Here is a 24,927-nt window from a genome sequence, read left to right on the forward strand (position 1 = left end):
TTTCCTCGTAAGACAACCTGCCCACTCCTGGTATTAGTCGAGTAAACCTTCTCTGAACTGCTTCTAAAGCATTTACATCTTTTCTTAAATAATAGGACCAGCACTGTACCCAATGCTCCAGATGTGGTCTCACCAATGGCTTGTATAACTGAAGCATAATTTCCCTACTCTTGAAATCAATTCCCCTCGCAATAAACAGAGACATTCTATTATCGCTCCTAATTATTGACGCACTAGGACACCCAAATCCCTCTGCATGTCAGGGCTCTGCAATCTCTCACCATTTAGATGATAAGTTCTTTTTTATCCTTCCTTCCAAACTGAAATATATCGCATTTGCCCAGATTATTTTCCATTTGCCATATTTTTACCAACTCACTTAACCTATCTATTTTTAAATAAATTTAGAGTACCCAATTGATTTTTTTTTCCAATTAAGGGCCAATCCACCTACCCTGCACATCTTTGGGTTGTGGGGGCGAAACCCACGCAAACACGGGGAGAATGTGCAAACTCCACACAGACAGTGTACCAGAGCCGGGACCGAACCTGGGACCTCGGCGCCGTGAGGCAGCAATGCTAACCACTGCGCCACCGTGTTGCCCCCCCACTTAACCTATCTATATTCAGCACCTATATTCAAAGGATTTAATCACCTGCTAATGCTCGCATTCCAAGCATTGTCTGGCATCTTTGAATCTGTCTGTATATGTGTTTCTGGAACAGACCTCTTCATTCACCTGAGGAAGGAGCAGCGCTCCGAAAGCTAGTGACATCGAAACAAACCTGTTGGACTTTAACCTGGTGTTGTAAGACTTCGTACTATATTCAGCACGGTAGCATAGTGGTTAGCACAATTGCTTCACAGCTCCAGGGTCCCAGGTTCGATTCCGGCTTGGGTCACTGTCTGTGCGGAGTCTGCACGTTTTCCCCGTGTCTGTGTGGGTTTCCTCCGGGTGCTCCGGTTTCCTCCCACAGTCCAAAGATGTGCAGGTTAGGTGGATTGGCCATGATAAATTGCCCTCAGTGTCCCAAATTGCCCTTAGTGTTGGGTGGGGTTACTGGGTTATGGGGATAGGGTGGAGGTGTTGACCTTGGGTAGGGTGCTCTTTCCAAGAGCCGGTGCAGACCCGATGGGCCGAATGGCCTCCTTCTGCACTGTAAATTCTATGACCTATCTATGATATTCCTTTGTACCCTCCTTATGTCCTCTTCGCAATGTACTTTCCTACCTATCTTTGTGTTGTCAGCAAATTTAGCAACCGTACCTTCAGTCCCTTCATCTCGGACACTTACACAAATCGTAAAATGTTAAAGCCCCTGCACTGATCTCTGTGGCACATCGCTGGTCACATCCTGCCAATCAGAAAAGACCCATTCATACCAACTCTCTGCCAATTTGCAAACTACGCCAATATGTTACCCTCGACACCATGAGCTTTTATTTCATGCAATAAACTTTGATGCGGCACCTTATCAAATACCTTCTCGAAATCTATGTACAGTCTATCACCGGTTTCCACGCACTTTCTATCAGACCCATGCTCACTTTGTTAACTTTTCTCTTATTAAATGTCTATGGAAACTCTTCCTATTCATCTATATAACACTAGCCAGCTTTTCCTTCTGCTCTTGGTTTTCCCTCCTTATCAATGTTTTTGTCATTCTTCGATATTTTTTATATTCTGCCCAATCTTCTGACCAGCCATTCGTCTTTGCATAAATATAACTGCTTTTACTTTGAGTTTAATACCGTCTTTAACTTTTGGAATTTCAACATCACGCCTGACCCCCAACCCACCCATTTCTGGGAGCCAAAATTCATGGCAAGGTTCCTAGTACAAATAGCTCCAGACTGAAATACTGGAATCCAGTCTGATTTCAGAGACTGATGCATTTCTTACTGCGCTGACAGGTGGTGCCTCGGTACCCAGCTGCACATTCGCAAGCTCCATCGTCAGGTGAGCAGGACGCCCCATTCTTGCAGTTACAGGGCAGTGTACAGTTTGGTCCCCAGCGTCCTTCGGCACACACACTGTCACAGTGTATACCTAAATACAAGGGGAAATAAATCTCCGTCAGAGCGATCTGCCAATCAACATTCACTCACTGAATCAATACAGTTTCATTATTCTGGTCATGGGTTTCTCCTTCACCAAAACAACTTGCATTTGAATAGCACCCTTAACATACTAAGATATTCTAAGGTGGCTCACAGGAGCAAAATCCGACACAGACTCAAATAAGGCAGGTGTCCGAAAGCTTGGCCAAATGATAGGTGTCAAGAAGCAAGGTAAAGAAGGAGAGAGAGAGAGGGAAGGGGTTGGGCAGAGAATTTCAGAGCTGAAGGCCCAGGCAGCTGAAGGCACAGCTGTCGATGGTGCATTTCATTAAAATCCCAGGGCTTCCCTCCCTACCTCACCCTTGGTCCCTTTGGCTCCAGTAAGGAGGCTGGGTCATCAATAGTGTCTGAGAAAGTAACATGGGCCGGAATTTTCTGTCCCCCGCCCGCCAATGGGGTCTTCCGGGGTCGAAGTCAATGGACGTTTGAATGGCTTGTGGCATCTGTTGCAGGAGAACCTGTCACAGCGGGTGGGGTGGGGGTGGGGAGGGTACGGGGGGGGGGGGGGTCCCCAGCAATGCTTTTCTTCAGGGGACCTTGTCCAGTTCCCTTATCTGGGCCGTACCAGATGAGGTTCACATCTTGTCGTGTGGAGGCTCACGCATCTGGCATCACTGGGCGGACAAGGTTTCCTGAATAGGTTTGGGTTTTGACAGAGCCACTCATGTCAATGTACCTTCAATGCCTCTCTGCCTGACACCATTGCCTTCTTGTCACTCTCACCACCATTGATGGCAGTACCTCCATCTGTACCTTGGCCCCAAGTACCTGGAATTTCCAGCTTAAATCTCTCCGCTTCCCCCTCCTCCTTTAAGACGCTCCTTAAAACCTACCTCTTTGGCCAAGTTTTCAGCCGCCTGTCCTAATGGGCGGGGGTTCGCCGGCCGTTCACGCCGGCAGAATATCCCGGTCCCATGCCGCGCACGGGTTTTCCAGAGATCAGGGGCGTCATTCTCCGACCCACCGCCGGGTCGGAGAATGGCCGTTGGCCGCCGTGAATCCCGCCCCCGCCGAAGTCTCCGCTCCCGGGCCCCCGCCGAAGTCTCCGCTCCCGGAGATTGGGCGGGGGCGGGAATCCGGCCGCGCCGGTTGGCGGGACCCCCCGCCTGGATTCTCCGGCCCGAATGGGCCGAAGTCCCGCCCAGGAATTGCCTGTCCCGCCGGCGTAAATCAAACCTGGTATTTACCGGCGGGACCAGGCGGCGTGGGCGGGCTCCGGGGTCCTGGGGCGGGGGGCGCGGGGCGATCTGACCCCGGGGGGTGCCCCCACGGGGGCCTGGCCCGCGACCGGGGCCCACCGATACGCGGGCGGGCCTGTGCCGTGGGGGCACTCTTTCCCTTCCGCCTCCGCCACGGCCTCCACCATGGAGGAGGCGGAAGAGACTCTCCCCACTGCGCATGCGCGGGAAACTGACAGTGGCCGCTGACGCTCCCGCGCATGCGCTGGGAAACTGACAGCGGCCGCTGACGCTCCGCGCATGCGCCGCATTTCCGCGCCAGCTGGCGGGGCAACAAACGCCATTTCCGCCAGCTGGCGGGGCGGAAATCCCTCCGGCGTCGGCTTAGCCCCTCAATGTTGGGGCTAGGCCGCCAAAGATGCGGAGACTTCCGCACCTTTTTGCCGGCGCGATGCCCGTCTGATTTGCGCCGGCTTTGGCGCCAGTCGGCGGGCATCCCGCCGTTGGGGGAGAATTTCGCCCCAGGGGTGCAGTCACGGGAAATCCCGCTGACAACGGCTGGGAATGGTAAATCCCACTGGCGGGCCGCCTCCGCGGCGGGTTGGTCGGTTAGTCCTGCCCATAACCTTAGTGTTAAATCCAGGTTGTGATAAATTGCTTCTCTGAAGGGCCTTGGGGTATTTGGCTACACAGGAGGTGCTGTAGAAATGCGAGTTGTTGTAGTATTGGATTTTTGCTTTTCGCACGAAAAGTTGTGAACTTAATTTAAAAAAAAAAAAAATTTAGGGTACCCAATTCATTTTTCCCAATTAAGGGGCACTTTAGCGTGTTCAACTCCACCTACCCTGCACATCTTTGGGTTGTGGGGGCGAAACCCACGCAAACACAGGGAGAAAGTGCAAACTCTACACGGACAGTGACCCAGAGCCGGGATCGAACCTGGACCTCAGCGCCGTGAGACAGCAGGGCTAACCCACTGCGCCACCATGCTGCTTGAGGGGACGGTGCCATCGGCTCCCTATTCGTCTCTTTGAACCTCCTGGCAGCGCTGCGGCAGAAAAACAAATTCCACCCCATCCTCCAATCTTTGGCCCAACATTAACAATCTAATCAAGTTTCTGTCTTCAACTGGGAGCTTGACTAAACGCCCCCATTCATGGTGCTCCCTGACCACTAATGCAAGAATGCATCACCGTCAACAAAGGATTAACAGTTCCAAATAAGGCTCTTGGAAATAACAGGCAGAGGGAAAACATCTTCTCGTCACGTTGGCGATGGGAACCGAGGGAATAGGAGGCGGTCATTCAGCCCCTCAAGTCTGTTCCACCAATCAGACAGACCCTGCTGGACGAGGCTTTCCAAATTTCTGCGGGGAGGGGGGTGTTTCATGGTCTTTGACGATAATCTGAAAGTTATCGAGTAAATTGTTCATGGGCAGGTGGTGGCAACATTAGGGAACAACTAGGTCAAGCGGGGCAGTGCGGAGAAACGGGGGCAGCTATCTTGTGAGGCTGCTAAGTTCTGTTTACAGGTGCAGTTACGAAACGATAAGGACGTATCTGATAAACATGCGTGACAAATCGTCCGAGACCACACAGGCGGATGCGCCCCATAACTTTGTGACACATTTTAATGAAACAGAAAATTTCGTGCAGCGAAGACAATCTTGCCTTTTATTTTCGCAGCACCAACCGGCGAATGTCTCTTTTTAAAATGGAATGCCTGGTAAACATCCATCGCAGAGTTTAGCCCTTATTGTGGTCTACTTGTCTTACAATGGGGCCTGTCTTGTTAGTGAATGAATCATTTGGCCACAGCTGATGAGAACGCTGACTGAATCCCACAGAAAGTACGCCGTATTATGTAACAGCGTAAATAAAGCAAATTAGTGAAGCATAATTTTGATACGGAGCGATTTTCGTTATTTTAAAAAGAAATCAAAAGTTTCCCCTTAATTGCGAGAGTAACTCTCGTTTTCTTCAATAAACGAATATACACATTTTCCTCCTCGGCTGAAGGAAGATGACCATTTAGCAGAATGCTTGCGTCTGTTGTGATGTTGACAAGTTGTACGATGATGAATGGAATGCCAATGAAAAGGACAAAGAAACCCTTGAGAGCCTTCCAAGTTGCTAGGCAATTGCAACTATAGACACGATAAACTTCAGCGAGGCAGCGCTCTTAAAAAAAATGCACATTCATTTCATGCCCGATGCTTTACATGTGGGGTTCTTAAGTTTAATTCGGCATTCGTCTGGAGGCAGTAGTGACATGACCCGGGTTAAAGGTCCGATTGTGCAATCGCAGACGACATCCAATTTTCAATAGTTGTAAGCCAACCTGTTAACTAATATGACACGGTGAGGCACAAACCTGAGGTGCTTTTAATTCTCCAAATAAATTGAAATATGTTCCAGATCATTTCTGAAAGACTGAGCTGGCTGCGACACTTTTCTCTCATGAAAGAGAAGATGGCGGGAGTGTCCTGATAGAGGTGTGGTGTGATGGGAGAGAGGTAGGGAAGGTCGTCCTACTTCCAGGTGAGGCTAGATCCAGGGACCAGAAATAAAAGGTAGTCACTCGTAAGTTCACTGGGGAGCATGGGAAAAAACCTCTTCACCCAGAGATTGGTCAGAATGTGGAACTCGCCAACACGGGGGGGGTGGGGGGGGGGGGGGGGGGGGGGGGGGGGGGCTGAGGTGAGTAGTGTAGATGCATTTAAGGGAAAGCAAACGTTCCAGGGACAAAGAAGTAAAAGATTTGTTCTTAAAGTGAGATGAAGAGGGTGGGAAGAAACTCACGTGAAGCAGAAACACCAGTTAGGAAATTTGAAATGTAGGGCTTGTGGTGATATGCCTGTAGATAATATTGCATGTACTCAGCAGTGTGACCTCCCCACCAGCAGGTGGCTCCGATATAAGTCAGGGCGTATCCGACCATCCTCAAAAGGTTGTAAGATGTACATGAGGACAGTGGTGCATAGGGTAGTTCCCGGGGAGTCTAAAGAAACTCGATGATAACTTGCTCCGTATCTCATTGTTACCTTACCACGTGTACATTAATAAAAAATCCTGGTTTGGACAAGTCACCAGCAGTTCTGTAGATTCCTTGCTAGACAACGAAACAGGACTTATGAGCAGGAGTCGGCCATTTGGCCCTTTGAGTGTCCTCCACCAAAGCTAATCGGATTGTGGTCTCAACTCCACCTTCCTGTCTGCTACACCTCTGGTCCCTCCCAGACATAACCCTCATCTGTCAAATATCGATCTAACTCAGCCTTGAACAAGTTGTGGCCCCAGCCTCCACAGCTCTCTGGGGTTGAGAATTCCACAGAGTAACAACACTGTGAGAGGAAAAAAACACTCCTTACCTCTGTTAAAAAAGTGGACCTCGGAGGTGGGGCGGGAGACTTTCCTCAACCCCCAACCCCGCCCCCCCCACCCCCCCCCCCCCCCCCCCCCAGCGCCGCGTTTATCGGTGGCAAGAGGCGGCCTGTCATTGGCCGGTTTGCAGGATCTGCTGTCAATGAGATTTCCCATTTAATCCAGCCCCGGTGGCAGAGGAAGATGCCAGCGGGCGTTCACCCCCGGCAGGACAGGAAGTTCCAGCGGGCGTTCACCCCGGATAATACCTCATCGGATAATACCTTCATCCCAGGAATGAGTCAAGCGAAATTCTCTAAACTAAGAGCTCACGGTGTAGGGGTGACAAGCTAGAATTAAGAAAGGATTGGTTAGCTAACGGCAAAGAGAGAGTAGGCATTAATGGTCATTGTCAGCTTGGTAAGATGTAACTAGTGGAGTGCCACAAGGACCAGTGCTGGACCTCAACTGCTTGCAATCTCTATCAATGGGCGGGATTCTCCGACCCCCCGCTGGGTTGGAGAATCGCTGGGAGCTGGTGTGAATCTCGACCCCGCCGGTTGCCGAATTCTCCGGCACCGGATATTCGGCGGGGGCGGGAATCGCGCCGCGCCGGTCGGCGGGGCCCCCCCCCCCCAGCGATTCTCCGGCCCGCGATGGGCCGAAGTCCCGCTGCTGGAATGCCTGTCCCGCCGGCGAGAATCAAACCACCTCTCTTGCCGGTGGGACAAGGCGGCACGGGCGGGCTCCGGGGTCCTGGTGGGGGGCGCGGGGCGATCTGGCCCCGGGGGTGCCCCCACGGTGGCCTGGCCCGCGATCGGGGGCCCACTGATCCGCAGGCGGGCCTGTGCCGTGGGGGCAATCTTTTCCCTCCGCCTCGGCCACAGCCTTCACCATGGCCGATGCGTAACAGACACCCTCCCTGCGCATGCGTGGGGATGACGTCAGCAGTCGCTGACGCTCCCGCGCATGCGCGGACTTATGACAGCCGGCGAAGTCCTCTCGGCCCCGGCTAGCGTGGCGCCAAAGGCTTTCCACGCCAGCCGATGGGCTCTGCGTGGGTTTCCTCCGGGTGCTCCGGTTTCCTCCACCGTCCAAAGATGTGCAGGTTAGGTGGGGTTACGGGGAAAGGACAGGGGAGTGGGCTTAGGTGGGATGCTCTTTCAGAGGGTCAGTGCGGAGTCGATTGGGCCAAATGAACTCTTTCTGCACAGTATGAATTGCAACAAGTTAGTTTGCAGGTACGGCGAGTGATTAGGAAAACAAATGGAATGTTGTCATTGACTGAAAGCCATATCTGGAATACCACATGCAGTTTCGGCCTCCGTATTTAAGAAGTTATAATTTCATTAGAAGTAGTTCAGAAAAGGTTCATTTGACTGTGAGGAAAGGTTTGACAGGTTGGGCCTGTACCCACTGCAGTTCAGAAGAGTGAGAGGTGATTTTATTGAAACATAAACGATGCTGAGGGGACTTGACAGGGTGGATGCTAAGCGATGGAGATGGGAGAGACCAGAACTAGGGGACACAGTGTAGAAGGATCTGGGGCGGGATTCTCCCCTACCCGGCGGGGCGGGGGGTCCGGCGTAATGGAGTGGCGGGAACCACCCCCGGTGTCGGGCTGCCCCAAAGGTGCGGATTAGGGGCCAAGACCTCACCTTGAGGGGCTAGGCCCGCGCCGGAGTGGTTTGCGGCTCCACCGGCTGCCGGGAAAGGCCTTTGGCGCCACGCCAGCCGGGGCCGAAAGGTCTTCGCCGGGCGACGCATGCGCGGGAGCGTCAGCGGCTGCTGATGTCATCCCCGCGCATGCGCAGGGGAGGGGGGTCTCTTCCGCTTCTGCCGTAGTGAAGACCATGGCGAAGGCGGAAGAAAAAGAGTGCCCCCACGGCACAGGCCCGCCCGCGGATCGGTGGGCCCCGATCGCGGGCCAGGCAACCGTGGGGGCACCCCCCGGGGCCAGATCACCCTACGCCCCCCCCCCCCCCTCCAGGACCATGGAGCCTGCCTGCGCCGCCTTGTCCCGCCGTTCAAAAGGTGGTTCAATCCACGCTGGCGGGACAGGCATTCCAGCAGCGGGACTTCGGCCCATCGCGGGCCGGAGAACCAGTGGGGGTGGGCCCGCTGACCGGCGCGGCGCGATTCCCGCCCCGCCGACCCGATTCCTGCCCCCGCCGAATCTCTGGTGGCGGAGACTTGGGGACACGGCGGGGGCGGGATTCACGCCAGCCCCTGGCGATTCTCCGACCTGGCGTGGGGTCAGAGAATCCCGCCCCTGGTACCTAAAGGTTTAACATATGACTGATTACAGTGTTATCCACATGGTGATGTAAGAAGGTGCAGGATCTAGAGCGAAGGCCAGTGTAGAGGTAGGCAGCAACATGTGAGGGCCTAGTGTGGGGACCTCTCAATATCTTCACTGTCCATTGTAAATATGTCCTTACTTCAGTTATGTTTTTTTAACATAAATTTAGTGTACCCAATTTTTTTTCCAATTAAGGGGCAATTTAGCGTGGCCAATCCACCTAATCCGCACATCTTTGGTTTATGGGGGCGAGACCCACGCAGACACGGGGAGAATGTGCAAACTCCACACGGACAGTGACCCGGGGCCGGGATCGAACCTGGGTCCTCAGCGCCGTGAGGCCACCCTGCCACCCTGGGTCTCCTATTTAAGATGGAGATGAAGATAAATTGTTTCCCACGGAGGGTCATGAGCCTGTGGAACTCCCTTTCCCGGAGAATGGTGGAGGCTGGGCCATTGAATATTTTAAGGCTGAATTAGACAGATTCTTGACTGACAAAGAGTGCGGGGTGCAGGGGGCAGGGTGTAGGGGACAGGGTGTAGGGGGCCAGGCAGGGTGTAGGGGGCAGGGTGTAGGGGGCAGGGTGTAGGGGGCAGGGTGTAGGGGGCAGGGTGTAGGGGGCAGGGTGTAGGGGGCAGGGTGTAGGGGGCAGGGTTTAGGGGCCAGGCAGGGTGTAGGGGGTAGGGTGTAGGGGGCAGGGTGTAGGGGGCAGGGTGTAGGGGGCAGGGTGTAGGGGTCAGGCAGGGTGTAGGGGGTAGGGTGTAGGGGGCAGGGTGTAGGGGGCAGGGTGTAGGGGGCGGGGTGTAGGGGTCAGGCAGGTGTAGGGTTGAGGCCACAATCATATTGACCATGATCTTATCAAATGTCAGAGCATGTTCAGGAGGACGAATGGCCTACTCCTGCTACTAATTGATATGTTCATAGAGATGAAAGCTGTTCAGATTACTCCTGATGTGGTCTCAACAAGGCACTGTACAGCTGCAGCAAAACGTCCCGCCTTTTAGATTCCATTCCCCTTGCAATAAATGCCAGCATTCTGTATGATTTCCTAATCACTTGCTGTACTTGTATACTAACCTTTTGTGATTCATATATCAGGATACCCAGATCCCTCTGCATCATTAAGTCCTGCAATCCCTCTACATTTAAATAGCACACATCTTTTCTATTTATCCTACAAACGCACATATTTCCACATTATATTCCAGCTGTTAATTTTTTTCCCCACTCACTTAACCTAGTTGTGTCCCAAGGTTCTTTGCCTCCTCTTGACAACTTAAATTCCTACCTACCTTGGCGTCATTGCCAAATTTAGCTACCATACATTCGGACCCTTCATCCAAATCATTGACATAGATTGTAAATAGTTGAGGCCTCAGCACTGATGCCTGTGATACACCACTAGTTATAGCTTGCCAACCTGAAAATGACCCATTTCCCTCCTCTGGGCCTGCTGTTGGTTATCCAAAACTTATCCTTGCTAATAGGTCATCTGTTACACCATTCTGTGTAGTTCCCTTTGATGTGGCATCTGATCGAATGCCTTTTGGAAATCCAAATACACTACATCTACATGTTCTCCTTTATCCACCTTCCTCAAGGAACTCTAATAACACAGTTTTTCCATTCATAAACCGTGCCGACTCTGCCTGATCCCATTTGATTTTCTAAATAGCTTCTATAACCTCCTTAATAATAGATTCTAACAATTTCCCTATGACTGATGGTATAGTAATTGGCCTATAGTTTCCTACTTTTTGCCTTTTTGAATGAAGATGTTACATTTGCTATTTTCCAATCTGCTGGGACCTTTGCAGAATCAAAGGAATCTTGGAAGATTATAACCAATGTCTCCACTGTCTCTGCAAGATCTTTAAGATCCCAGGATGCAGACCATCTGCTACTGGGGACTTGTCAGCCTTTGGGCCTAATAATTTTCCCCTGGTGATGGCGATTGTTTGATGTTCCTCCCTCCCTCCCTCCCTTCCACCTCTTGAGTTTCAAGTGTCTTTGGGAATATCTCTAAGTCATCTACAGTGAAGTCGGACACAAAATATCTGGTCAATGCTTCCGCCATTTCCTTATTTTCCATTATTAATGCCAAATGCACTGTTTCTGTGCTGTAAATGCTATCTGGTTATCACATTCCTAAATCACGTTGTATAGCGTGAAAACTTTTATTTTTAAACGTATCAGTAAAGTATTGCAGTTTTACAAACTGCTTAATCAATTAGCACAGACTGAGAAGCTTTAATCCATTACATCCTACACTTCTTTCTTCAGGCAACTGGAGTTACTTTCTACCTTAAAATAAACTTATTTTCTGCAAGGTATAAATAGTCGTGGATTGCAGCACACGATCAAGACAGAAGGGAATTGAGAAGAACAATTCCCTCTGCCAAATGGACAGTTGCAGCATTGAACAGTAAAAATAAAATTAATGTTGTTATGGTGCTCCAAGTTGTTTTTTTCTCACCCCCTTTCTTAATAATTACATCGGAATCACTACATAGCTGGTCGACCTATTCTGCTGTTAGCGGGAAGAAGAAATGGACAGATTACTCACAATTAAATGTTCATCAGTAAACACAGAGTGATGGGGAGGTTGGGCAGGTTGCACCCTGCAGGTGCTTTGCTGTCCTGACACTGACCCCTCCCGTTGCTACCCGCCCTCACACTGCAGTTGGGCAATCCTCCCATGCCTCTGCCTGGCCATGGTCGTTGAGGATTAGGGGAGGGAGGGGTAGAAATAGATTCCCTTCTCTCTACTCCACTCCCCGCTGCTTGCTGGCCAAGATGGTGGCAAAGGGACCAGAAATCTCCTCTGCCCAGGGAGAGCTCTTCCTGGCAGAGACCCACAACATTGACCCGTTTATGACCACAGTCTCGATAGGGTCTTCGGTGTGCCTGATCTGATCTTTGAGACACATTTTCCCCCTTTTTGATGTACCTTCTCATCTCTTCTGGCACTGCACTACTATCAACCCCCCCCCCAACCCTCAATAACTGCACCCTCTACTGGATGGGTTTCCATCGACCAAGAACCTGCCCTATCTTGCACATGGCCTTCGATGCAAGGAAGAGCAGCCTAGGGGTTGCGCACAACCGAGGAGATGAGAGAGAGTAGAAGACCTGAATCCCCACTGGAATTCTGCCTGCCAGCTGAGTAGACCAGAGATGGGGCTCGAGATTCCTGTTGAAACTTTCCTCGTCTTTGTACATCAAGCTAAAGACCAGAACCACAGACCCCGGGGGTTGGGTGCACCCCATATTCATCAGTCAGTGGTATCGTCGTGACTGACGGTGAACACTGACGAGCTGATCAGTGCTGGGGCCTCAGCTATTTACGATCTACGATAATGACTTAGGTGAAGAGGCAGAGATAACTTTTGACGATGATACCAAGCTATGTGGGAAGATTGCCAGTAGGACACAGAGAGGCTGCAAGGAGGCATAGACAGATTAATTGAGTGGGTTACAAAATGGCAGATGAAGTATAACAGGTTCAATTCTATGGTAGGGAAAAGGGAAGGTATTCACTTTGGTCGTAAGAATAGAAAAGCAGAATGTTTTTTTAAATGTGTGAAACTTGTAATTGTCGATGTTTGAAGAGGCTTGGGTGTGCTGGCACAAGGAACTCAGAAAGTAAGCATCTGCATACTTAGTTGCAATTGAGAAGTCCTCCTTCATTTCAAGGGAATCAGAGTACAAAAATAAAAAAGTCCTGCAGTTGTGCAGGTTTTTTGCTGCAACAACATCTGAAGCACTGTGCACCGTTTTGGCCTCCACATTTAAGAAAGGATATATTTGATACAGTCAACGGTCACTAAATTGATCCCTGGGATGAGGAGGTTGTTCTATGATGAGAGCCTGAGTAAATTGGGTCTATTGTGTCTGGAGCTGAGGAAAATGATTGGAGCTCTCATGGAAACATAAAGGATTCTGAAGGGGTTTAATGGGGTGGACACGGAGAGATTGGTTGTGATTCAACAGAAAGAAATCTGGGCGGGATTCTCCCATCCCGCAGCAGAGTGCCCACGCGGTCGTAAACGCCGTCGGGTTTTATGACGGCGTGAACGGGCCGCTCCCAGGACTAATTCTGGCCCCTACAGGGGGCCAGCACGGCGCTGGAGGGGTTCATGCCGCTCCAGCACGGTATCACAGTGGTTAGCACAGTTGCTTCGCAGCTCCAGGGTCCCAGGTTCGATTCCCGGCTGGGTCACTGTCTGTGCGGAGTCTGCACTTTCTCCCCGTGTCTGCGTGGGGTGCTCCGGTATCCTCCCAGAGTCCAAAGACGTGCAGGTTAGGTGGATTGGCCAGGCTAACATTTCTCTTAGTGTCCAAACAATGTTAAGTGGGGGTTACTGAGTTACAGGGATAGGGTAGATACGTGGGCTTGAGTTGGGTGCTGTGTGTAAGGGCCGGTGCAGACTCGATGGGCTGAATGGCCTCCTTCTGCACTGTAAATTCTATGATTCTCTACGCCGCTCCAGCTGCTGATCCCGGCGTGAACTGGGTGCCGCGGGATCTGCGTATGCACATTGGCATCCTCAACGCGCCGGCCCCGACACAACATGGCGCAGGACTACAGGGGCCGGCGTGTAGGAAATGAGTCCCCCAGCCAGAGAGGCCGGCCCGCCGACCAGTGGGCCCCGATCGCGTGCCAGGCCACATTGGGCCCCCCCTCCCTCCCCCAAAGGCCGCTACCCGACCCTTACACGCCAAGGTCCTGCCGGCCTAGAGCAGGTTAGAACGGCGCCGGCAGGACTCGGCTCTTTTCTTACGGCCACTCGGCCCGCCGGAGAATCGGCAGGCCGGCCACGTAGAGCGGCCCGTGACCGTCGCCGTGCCAACCACGCCATTCTACTGCGGAGAATCGCGTGCCAGCGCCGGGGCGGCATGGCCTGGTCGCAGGGATTCTCTGGTTTGATCCAAGGCTGAGAGAATCCCGCCCTCTGTGTCTGGTTTTGGGCGTGTTTTGTGGGGTGATTCTTGGCGGCTACTGCACGGAGAAACACTCCGCTATTCAATGGAACTTTGCTGTTTTTTGGCCTTGGAGAGTTTCTCTCGACCAAAGCCCCCCTTGAGTATTTTCCGGTTGGCCTTTGACCTCCAGGATAAGGGGGCGATCATTTAGGACTGAGGTGAGGAGAAATTACTTCACTCAAAAGGGTTGTGAGTACTTTGGAACTATCGATCCCAGAGGTTTGTGGATGCTCCATCGCTGAGCACATTTAAGGCTGGGATAGGCAGTTATTTGGCCTCTTGAGGATTCAAGGGTGCCGTGATCATGTTGAATGGTGCAGCAGGTCAGCAGGCCACATGGTCTATTCTTGTTCCTGTCTCGTGTTCCCGCGGGGGGACTTCCAGAGTTCAGGTATAATTGATGTAGATAAGGGGCGGGATTCTCCCGTAACCGGCGGGGCGGGCTGTACCGGCGCCGAGGAGTGGCGTGAACCACTCCGGCGACGGGCTGCCCGGAAGGTGCTTCAACCGAAGGGCCTCCGCCAGACGGCGCGAGTTGGCACATGCGCGGGAGCACCAGCGTGTACTGGCGTCATCCCGCGCAAGCGCAGGGGGGTTCTTCTCCGCGCGGTGCTTTACACCGGCCCGACGCGGAGGGAGCGAGTGCCCCCACGGCACAGGCCCACCCGTGGATCGGTGGGCCCCGATCGCGGGCCAGGCCACCTTGGGCCCCCCCCCCAACCCCCCCCCCCCCCCCAACCCCCCCCCCCCCCCCCCCCCCCCCCCGGGGCCAGATCCACGTGCGCCCCCCCGAGGACTCTGCAAGCCGCCCGCAGAGCCAGGTCCGCCGGTACGTACCTGGTTTGATTTACGCCGGCGGGACTGGCCGAAAATGGGCGGCCACTCGACCCATCGCGGAGCGGAGAATCACCGGGGGGGGGGGGGGCTGCCAACGGTCCCCGACCGGCGCGACGCGATTCCCGCCCCCGCCCAAAAAAACCGGCGGCGGAGGATCCTGCAGCCAGCGGCGGGGGCGGGATTCACCCCCCATCCCCCCGGTGATTCTCCGGCCCGACGGGAGGTCGGAGAATCCCGCCCAAGGTCTTTCCACTCATATGGGAGATGCAAACTAGGGGCCTGAGATATACCATAGCCACTAATAATTTGTCCTTGTCCTGTCTGTAGCAACTTCGACCAAGAAATCTGTCGTCCCGATATGTCACACCAGTAATTTAAAGAGGTTGAGCAGAAACATCCCGAGAGGGTGGTGAGAATGTGGAACTCGCCGGCTCAGGGAATGCTGGAGGCGAAGAGTGAAGATGCAATCTAGGGGAATCGAGATAAGCGCAGGGGATAGGGTATAACAATCCCCCTTTGACGGGTTTGTGGTCAGGGGAGCCGTTAAATTATCGAGGCAGACTTTCCCCCACCCAGCCGCCGACTTGCCCTCAATTGTACGGGTGGAGAGTGAGGCCGAGGGCAGGAAATCCAACCAACCATTAAACTCTGCTCATGAGAGGAAAAAGGAATAGAAGAATAGGGTGATGGGGCAAGATGAAGAGGGGCCAGAGAAACAGTGTGTGGAGCGCAAATACCAGCACAGGCCTTTTGGGCTGAATGGCCTCTTTCTGTTCTGTACATTCAGTGCAATCCAATTCTTACATTAAAATTGGGGAAAAATGCAACAGACCTGTCCACCCAGCAAGACAGCGGCAATAGCCCGTGGTGTGGTGGCATCCATCAGCATGGCTGCAGTCACAACGCTCATTGCAGCTTATTCCGTATGAACCATCCTGCCAATCACAAACACATTCACCCTCATGATAATGTCGAAGTTGCAAAAATAAGCAAAGAAGATCCACATGTTACAAGCGGCCGTGCTAACAGCATTAAAGCCCTAACCCTAACCCTAACCCTAATTATTAACAGTTGAAGGCTGAGGTCAGGAAACACTTAGTCACACAAAAGAAACACAAAGTAAATGGAAAAGGTTTTGATTTTGAGGTCCGCCTCCACCAGGAGTGTGAGATGTTTTGATTGTGACCTCAGTCCACTGCAGCTGGTTCGATGTGTGCTTCACAGCATTAGCCTGTGCCGAGCCACTGAAGTGGCGGCCATTTGAGAGTTAGAGGAGGAAGAATCTCTTCACCAAAGAGGGTGGGGAAGCTTTTGAATTCCCTACTCCAGAGGGTAATGGAAGCTCAGTCGTGGAGTATGTTCAAGGCTGAGATTGATAGATTTCGGGATCCTAAAGATACCAAGGGATATGGAGATAGTGTGGGGAAAACAGAGCTGAGGTAAAAGGGTGGTCTCTGGACGGACGTGTTGAGTAGAGTCAACGCGGCCACAACATGTGCCAGGCTCAGCCTGATACAATTCAAGGTCGTTCACCAGGCTCACAGTGGCCCGGATGAGCAGGTTCTGTGGGGTAGACGATAGGTGCGCAAGGTGTGCGGGAGGGCCAGCGAACCATGTCCACATGTTCTGGGCAGGTCCGAAGCTTAGGGGATTTTGGCAGGGGTTTGCGGACGTCATGTCCACGGTGTTAAAAACAAGGGTGGCACCGACTCCAGAGGTGGCGGTTTTCGGAGTGTCGGAAGATCCGGGAATCCAGGAGGAGAAAGAGGCAGACATTCTGGCCTTTGCTTCCCTGGTAGCCCGGAGACGGATATTATTAGCTTGAAGGGACTCAAAGTCCCCGACGTCGGAGACCTGGCTATCGGACATGGCTAGCTTTCTCTGTCTGGAGAAAATCAAGTTCGCCTTGAGAGGGTCAATGTTAGGGTTCGCCCGGAGGTGTCAACTGTTCGTTGACTTCTTTGCAAAAAATTAACCATCAGCAGAAGGGGGGGGGAGGGGGGGCTGGGAGTTAGCTTAGTTTAGTTTAGAGTAGGGGGTTAGTAAAGGTGGAACCTGTAAGGGAGGAAGACGGCTTTTGCACTATGTATATAAATTCATGTACATTGTTTATTTTGTTGTTGTTTTAAAACCAAAAATACCTCAATAAAATGTTTATTAAAAAAAAGAGCTGAGGTAAAAGGTCAGTCATGATCTGGTTAAATAGTGAAACAGGCTCGAGGGGGCCGAATGGCTATTCAGTCCCAGCTGGATGTGTGTTCAGTTGGCACAAAACCTAGGGTAGGTGAGGTGCCTTTGACTGATTTCTGCCGCCTCTAAGGCAGTGGAAGCAAATGGCTGGGGTTTTTTTTTGCGGAGGTTTTGTGGTGAGCCGCGGGGAAGCCAAAAAAATCTGGCGACCTCCGTCCGCAAGTCTCTTAGCGAGTGGTTAAGATCCGGAATGGACTGCTTGAGAATGCCGTGGAGGCAGGTTCAATTGAGGCTTTCAAAAGGGTGTTGGACTGCTATCTGAAAAGGAAGAATGTGCAGGGTTATGGGGAAAAGACCGGAAATGGCAGCAAGTGAACTGCTTGTTTTGAGGGCTGGTACCAACAAAATGGGCTGAATGGCCTCATTCTGTGCTGTAATCATTCTGTGCGAGTCCGCAGTACGCTGGTCTTGCACGACCATCAAATGGAGCAGACGTCGCAGAGAGGAGAAGAGGGAGGGGAGGAGGAGGGTTCGACTCAGAAGGCCCACCCCTCTTCTATCTCCACTCTGGCATCCCCTTCGCCCAACCTTGAGCCTCAAACAGGGAGAGGACAGCACTGTCACTGGCCAGCCATAAAGTGGCGTTGAGGTTTAACGCTCTGATCTTTCCAGGTGGGAGCAAGTGACATACCCAACATCTCCCAGAATTCCATGCATCGGGGCTCCCGGGAGGTATCAGGGGCTGTGTGTGTGTGAGGAGAGGCAATTTTGTCCTGTTCTCTGTAAGTGGAGACAGGCGGGATGTGCAATGTGTGGCTTTGCCAGAGTGGCGGCCTTGCCAACGGTCCAGGGGAGCAGCTGAAGGCCCCATATCAATGGGGAGATGCGCAGGAAACGCAAGGGCTGCCATTCCGTTCATGTGGTTCACAGTGTGGCCATACACAAACCTGCATGTTAGTGAGCGCCCGCAATGCTGGCAGCAGCCACACGTCTTCATCAGCCTACCGTCAGCATACCACCAGGATAAACCAGAGGATGGTTTCTCGTGGCCAAAGGCTCCTCCCCTCTACATGAGGCAGATGACTCTCCTCCATTAAACAGTCACATGAGGAAAATGAGTGTGTAACAACGGCCAAGGAGCCACCAGGATTATCATGAAGCAGACCATCAGGACGTTGAAGCAACCATTACATCATCTAAAGATGCCCAACCACGGTGTCCACCTTGCCAACATTCTACAACAATAAAAGCCGCAGGGGGAGCCTGTAGGTGGGCTTGCAGAACACCGTGAACAGCTCTCGACCTTGAGGATGTGTCTAAGGACTGCACCATCTTGGCGTGGGCAGGAGTTTTGGCTGAGAGGCAATAGCAAGAATCTGGCTGAGCTGAATTCCTCCCCCCCCCCCCCCCCCCCCCCCCCCCACCACCCCCAGGGGTTTGACTATACTTCTTAATGAAAATACACAACAGAAATGTTAGGGGTTTCAATCATTAGTTCGAAACAAACCAAAAGGTAAAAGAAGAAAAAAGATTATCGACAATTTATAAGTTTTGTAGAACCAGGTTACACTTACCCAACTTTTTCCTTGTTAGTAGTCGGGCAACCAGTATTAGGTTTGAATTTAATAACATTAAACCTTTGCTTACCAACAAGACAAAGCAATATTTCATTTCAACATAGTGGCTACATTTACAAAATGTAAGGGATTAATACAACAATTTTCAGTACACAGTGGGATTACCTGACATGGATGCAGACACTTATCACCTCGCCACCCTGCCAAACAGGTGCAGGTCCCATCCAGTGCGTTACATGCTCCTCCATTGGCACAACGACAGGTTGAATTGCAGCCAAGACCCCACCGGCCACGGGGGCAGGGAATGGAACAATCGACTCCATGCCAACCTGCAGGTTCAAAACAATAATAATTTGCACTGCACAGATTTGCCTTGTCTAGTGCGGTCATGAGAGCCGTTTTCATATCCAGAAAAACGTAATCTTCATTCGCCGTCTGAAAATAATTCATCTCCCTCCCTCTCCTCCCCATTCCAGCTACAATATCTTGCATTTGTATAGCATCTTTTATGTCGTGAAATGCCCGAAAGGGCAGGAGCGCGATCAAGATTGACACTGAACCACATAAGGATTTATGAGAACCAAAAAGCTTGGCCTCAGCGGTAGGCTTTAAGTAGCATTTTTGAAGAGGACAGAGAAGAGAGATGGAGAGGTTTAGGGAGTGAATTCTGGAGCTTATGGTCTATGCAGCTGGAGGAAGACTCTCAAAACACAGCCATCTCTTACATATTGTAATATATTGAATGCAACTTAGGAAATTTAAGGCTAAAGGTTCCAGCTTATAATTGGAAGTTGATATGAAGTAGCGTGGTTCAATTTGATGATGTTTCCTTCATGGCCACTGCGTGAAGACCAGGAACTCCCCATGATGGGAGCACCTCCACCACATGGACTGCAACTCCCCAAGTGAAGGGTCCAGTAACTTTTTTGAGGGGCATCTAGGGATGGGGAAAGCCAACTGTGCCATTAACACCCACATTGCAAGAGTGATCAACAAACACTTTTGAATTGGAACGCAAGTGAAACGTGCATAAACTGGAGCCACATGCCGCCAGAGGGAATTCGGTGCAAGTTTAGTTCACTACATTTGCCAGGGATTTTTTTTTTCCTTGATGCAGATTTTCTCCCTATTGTTGAACAAGTTCAAAGACACGAATAAATGGCAGATTTTGGCCAGGGTAAGTGGAGGGTGGCTATTTCCACTGGCAGGAGGGTCAGTGGCCAAACAACACAGATGTAAGGCCACTGGTCAGTGAAGCTGACTGGGGGATGAGAAATGTGATTTACTCAGTGAGTTGTTGCGATCTGGAAGGTGCTGCCTGGTGGGGCGATGGAAGCAGACACATTGGCAACTTTCAAAAGGGGAATTGGATAATCACGTGGAAAGGAAACATTTGCAGGGTCAGAGCAGGGGAATGCACGATAGCACAGTGGTTAGCACTGTTACTTCACAGCGCCAGGGTCCCAGGTTCGATTCCCGGCTTGGGTCACTGTCTGTGTGGAGTCTGCACGTTCTCCCCGTGTCTGCGTGGGTTTCCTCCGGGTGCTCCGGTTTCCTCCCATAAGTTGCGAAAGGCGCGCTGTTAGGTGAATTGGACATTCTGAATTCTCCCTCAGTGTACCCGAACAGGCGCCGGAATGTGGCGACTAGGGGCTTTTCACAGTAACGTCATTACTGTGTTGATGTAAGCCTACTTGTGGCAATAAAGATTATTATTATAGACCTTTGAAAAACCAGCACAGGTGTGATGGGCTGAGTGGCCGCCTCCTGTGGTGTAGGATGCTACAAACATGATAGCATACTTCGAACATTGTACAACTAGCATTCCTCTCCCCTGCTATGTTCTACGCTATTATAACTAATAATAATAATCGCTTATTGTCACAAGTAGGCTTCAATGAAGTTACTGTGAAAAGCCCCTAGTTGCCACATTCCGGCGCCTGTTCGGGGAGGCCGGTACGGGAATTGAACCCGCGCTGCTGTCCTTGTTCTGCATTGCAAGCCAGCTGTTTAGCCCACTGTGCTAAACCAGCCCCTATGATCATCATTGTGGGTTTATTAAACCAGAGGCGGCGATGCAGGTGCATTTCCGTTCCCTCCCAATGGTCACGAATTTAACTCTTTGCTTTGATTCAGAGAATTGTTGTGCGTACAGAACAAAATAATTCTTTCCACAAACCCCTGCAGACCTTTCCTTGTCGAATATGAATCCGATTCCCTATTGAAAGCAACACTTTCCAGGTCATAACTTGCTGGGTGAAAACAAATCTCTTGAATGTCAGGTGAGAATAGGATTGAGTTAAGTCAAGCTGCCCCCCCCCCCCCCCCCCCCCCCCCCCGCCCCGGCCTTAAACAAGCTCCCAATATTAACTGTGTGGGGTACTGCAATGACATTCTAAAAGGACTAGTCGAATCGACATTGCAACATGCCAGCATTACTCGTCACTTGTTCAAGGAGGGCGTCAAAGATAAATGAATGAAATGCATTTCTTACCAATTGTTTTAACGATATTTGTAAAACAATTGAGTTCCTTTCCTTGAACTTTTGTTCTTGACAGGTCCATTTACAGGCAGGTTTGGAATTTGTAATGTGAAGCCCTAGTATCAGTGTCAGGACACCACAATTGCAGCATCTCCAGCACTGGTTTTCAGTGCTGGCTGTCCCAGTATCGGCAAAGTCTAAATACTGCCCTTGTGTGAAACTGGAATTTGCTTTGAAAATGCATTAGCTGTCTCCTAGGAACAGGAATGAAAGTGAGACAATTTAATTTGATTTCTTTGCACACACGCCGATCCGCCGGCAAGTTTTTAAGCGTTAGTACTTTTAACTACACTCGTGAGCCAATGGATGCACAGCGCACATGTCGTAAGATCCTGAAAGAAGGGCCAACAACAGTCTCATTCGATCCCAGCTTTTGCCTCTGGTCCAGCACAGACTCAATTTTAGTCTCCTCATTTTCAAATCTGCTCCTAATAATAATAATCTTTATTATTGTCACAAGTAGGCTTACATTCACACTGCAATGACGTTACTGTGAAAAGCCCCTAGTCGCCACACTCCGGCACCCGTTCGGGTACACAGAGGGAGAATTCAGAATGTCCAATTCACCGAACAAGCACGTCTTTCGGGACTTGTGGGTGGAAAATCACGCAGACACGGGGAGAACGTGCAGACTCCGCACAGACAGTGACCCAAGCCGGGAATCGAACCTGGGACCCTGGCGCTGTGAAGCAACTGTGCTAACCACTGTGCTACCATGCCACCCTTTCCGCTCCTTCCATCACTGGCGGCTGTGCCTTAAGCTGCCTGGGCCGTGGCTTTTTGAATTCTCTCTCTAAACCTCCCCCTGCCTCTCCCTTCTCCTTCAAGACGCTCCTTAAAACCCACCTCGTTAACCAAGATCTTGGTCACCTGCCCAAACATCTCATGTGGCTCAGTGTCAAAGTTCGCAAGGTAACACTCCTGTGAAGCACCTGGGGACACTGTATTACGCCGAAAGGTGCAATAAAAGTGTAAGTTTAAGACAAAGCAACAGATAAAGGCACTCAAGCCCCCCGATGGAAGCAGGTGCCCGTGACATTGACTGTTTTTACAAATACTCTGAAGAGGTGAACAATCAAAATCTGTTTGACAGAATCCCCCTTACCTGCTTTACAGGTGCATGAGCCATCGACAGGGGAGCAGAATGCTTCATGTTTGCACTCACAGAAAGAGGAACAATTGACTCCGTTGGTACCCACAGGACAAGGAATTGAGCAATCAGATCCCTGCGATACAATACAATTGGAATGATAGTTAAGAGTTTAAAGGAGGAAAAGATTTTAAGCTGAGAAGATATAGATCAGGGATATAGCTACTAATTGTAACCGCAGAGCAAAACATGAATTGCTTCAAATCACTCCCCTTTTCCCCAAAGAATACTTCTTACCAAGGTGAATATCAGGAAATATTGAACCAGCTCTCTTTAAAAGAGAGAAAACGGAGTGGCCTAATAGAGGGTTTTAAAACTCTCAAGAGTTCAATAGGGCAGGCTCAGAATTGTGGGTACACCCCAACCAGGGGCCATCATCGCAAGATAGCCACCAAGAAATCCGATTGGGGATTTGGGAGAAACCCCTTCACCCAGGGAGTGGGGAGAATGTGGAACTCGCTCCCACAGGGAGTGGGGGAGAATGTGGGACTCGCTCCCACAGGGAGTGGGGAGAATGCGAAACTCGCTGACACAGGGAGTGGGGAGAATGTGGGACTCTCTCCCACAGGGAGCGGGGAGAATGTGGAACTCGCTGACACAGGGAGTGGGGAGAATGTGGGACTCTCTCCCACAGGGAGCGGGGAGAATGTGGGACTCGCTGACACAGGGGGCGTCATTCTCCGACCCCCCGCCGGGTCGGAGAATGGTCGTTGGCCGCCGTGAATCCGGCCCCCGCCCCCGCTGAAGTCTCCGCTCCCGGAGATTGGGCGGGGGCGGGAATCCGGCCGCGCCGGTTGGCGGGACCCCCCACTGGATTCTCCGGCCCGGATGGGCCGAAGTCCCGCCCAGGAATTGCCTGTCCCGCCGGCGTAAATTAAACCTGGTATTTACCGGCGGGACCAGGCGGCGTGGGCGGGCTCCGGGGTCCTGGGGGGGGGCGCGGGGCGATCTAACCCCGGTGGGTGCCCCCACGGTGGCCTGGCCCACGATCGGGGCCCACCGATCCGCGGGCGGGCCTGTGCCGTGGGGGCACTCTTTCCGTTCCGCCTCCGCCACGGCCTCCACCATGGCGGAGGCGGAAGAGACTCTCCCCACTGCACATGCGCGGGAAACTGACAGCGGCCGCTGACACTCCCGCGCATGCGCCGCAGTTCCGCGCCAGTTGGCGGGGCAACAAACGCCATTTCCGCCAGCTGGCGGGGCGGAAATCCCTCCGGCGTCGACCTAGCCCCTCAATGTTGGGGCTAGGCCGCCAAAGATGCGGAGACTTCCGCACCTTTGGGCCGGCGCGATGCCCGTCTGATTGGCGCCGGCTTTGGCGCCAGTCGGCGGGCATCCCGCCGTTGGGGGAGAATTTCGCCCAGGGAGTGGGGAGAATGTGGGACTTGCTCCCACAGGGAGTGGGGAGAATGTGAAACTCGCTCCCACAGGGAGTGGGGAGAATGGGGGACTCGCTCCCACGGGGAATGGAGAGAATGTGGGACTCGCTCCCACAGGGAGTGGGGAGAATGTGGGACTCTCTCCCACAGGGAGCGGGGAGAATGTGGGACTCGCTGACACAGGGGGCGTCATTCTCCGACCCCCCGCCGGGTCGGAGAATGGTCGTTGGCCGCCGTGAATCCCGCCCCCGCCCCCGCCGAAGTCTCCGCTCCCGGAGATTGGGCGGGGGGCGGGAATCCAGCCGCGCCGGTTGGCGGGACCCCCCACTGGATTCTCCGGCCCGGATGGGCCGAAGTCCCGCCCAGGAATTGTCTGTCCCGCCGGCGTAAATTAAACCTGGTATTTACCGGCGGGACCAGGCGGCGTGGGCGGGCTCCGGGGTCCTGGGGGGGGGCGCGGGGCGATCTAACCCCGGTGGGTGCCCCCACGGTGGCCTGGCCCACGATCGGGGCCCACCGATCCGCGGGCGGGCCTGTGCCGTGGGGGCACTCTTTCCGTTCCGCCTCCGCCACGGCCTCCACCATGGCGGAGGCGGAAGAGACTCTCCCCACTGCACATGCGCGGGAAACTGACAGCGGCCGCTGACACTCCCGCGCATGCGCCGCAGTTCCGCGCCAGTTGGCGGGGCAACAAATGCCATTTCCGCCAGCTGGCGGGGCGGAAATCCCTCCGGCGTCGGCCTAGCCCCTCAATGTTGGGGCTAGGCCGCCAAAGATGCGGAGACTTCCGCACCTTTGGGCCGGCGCGATGCCCGTCTGATTGGCGCCGGCTTTGGCGCCAGTCGGCGGGCATCCCGCCGTTGGGGGAGAATTTCGCCCAGGGAGTGGGGAGAATGTGGGACTTGCTCCCACAGGGAGTGGGGAGAATATGAAACTCGCTCCCACAGGGAGTGGGGAGAATGGGGGACTCGCTCCCACGGGGAATGGAGAGAATGTGGGACTCGCTCCCACAGGGAGTGGGGAGAATGCGAAACTCGCTCCCACAGGGAGTGGGGAGAATGCGAAACTCGCTCTCACAGGGAGTGGGGGAGAATGTGGGACTCGCTCCCACAGGGAGTGGGGGAGAATGTGGAACTCGCTCCCACAGGGAGTGGGGGAGAATGTGGGACTCACTCCCACAGGGAGTGGGGAGAATGTGGAACTCGCGCCCACAGGGAGTGGGGAGAATGTGGAACTCACTCCCACAGGGAGTGGGGGAGAATGTGGAACTCGCTCCCACAGGGAGTGGGGGAGAATGTGGG

The 24,927-nt window shown here is 52.7% G+C and overlaps 1 protein-coding gene across 3 annotated transcripts in view; it reads right to left on the reverse strand.

Annotated features, from left to right (window-relative positions):
* Positions 1-24,927, reverse strand: part of megf10 (multiple EGF-like-domains 10) — a 256,918-nt gene that overhangs the window by 26,417 nt on the left and 205,574 nt on the right. For all 3 annotated transcript variants that reach the window (XM_072517429.1, XM_072517431.1, XM_072517428.1), the window contains exons 11-14: positions 22,203-22,323; positions 18,721-18,884; positions 15,621-15,723; positions 1,905-2,051 (exon numbers count right to left, since the gene is read on the reverse strand). In XM_072517429.1, coding sequence (XP_072373530.1) covers positions 1,905-2,051; positions 15,621-15,723; positions 18,721-18,884; positions 22,203-22,323 — 535 coding nt within the window. The remainder of the gene's footprint in view (positions 1-1,904; positions 2,052-15,620; positions 15,724-18,720; positions 18,885-22,202; positions 22,324-24,927) is intronic.

Source organism: Scyliorhinus torazame, chromosome 9, assembly GCF_047496885.1.
Source record: "Scyliorhinus torazame isolate Kashiwa2021f chromosome 9, sScyTor2.1, whole genome shotgun sequence".
Lineage (NCBI taxonomy): Eukaryota > Metazoa > Chordata > Chondrichthyes > Carcharhiniformes > Scyliorhinidae > Scyliorhinus > Scyliorhinus torazame.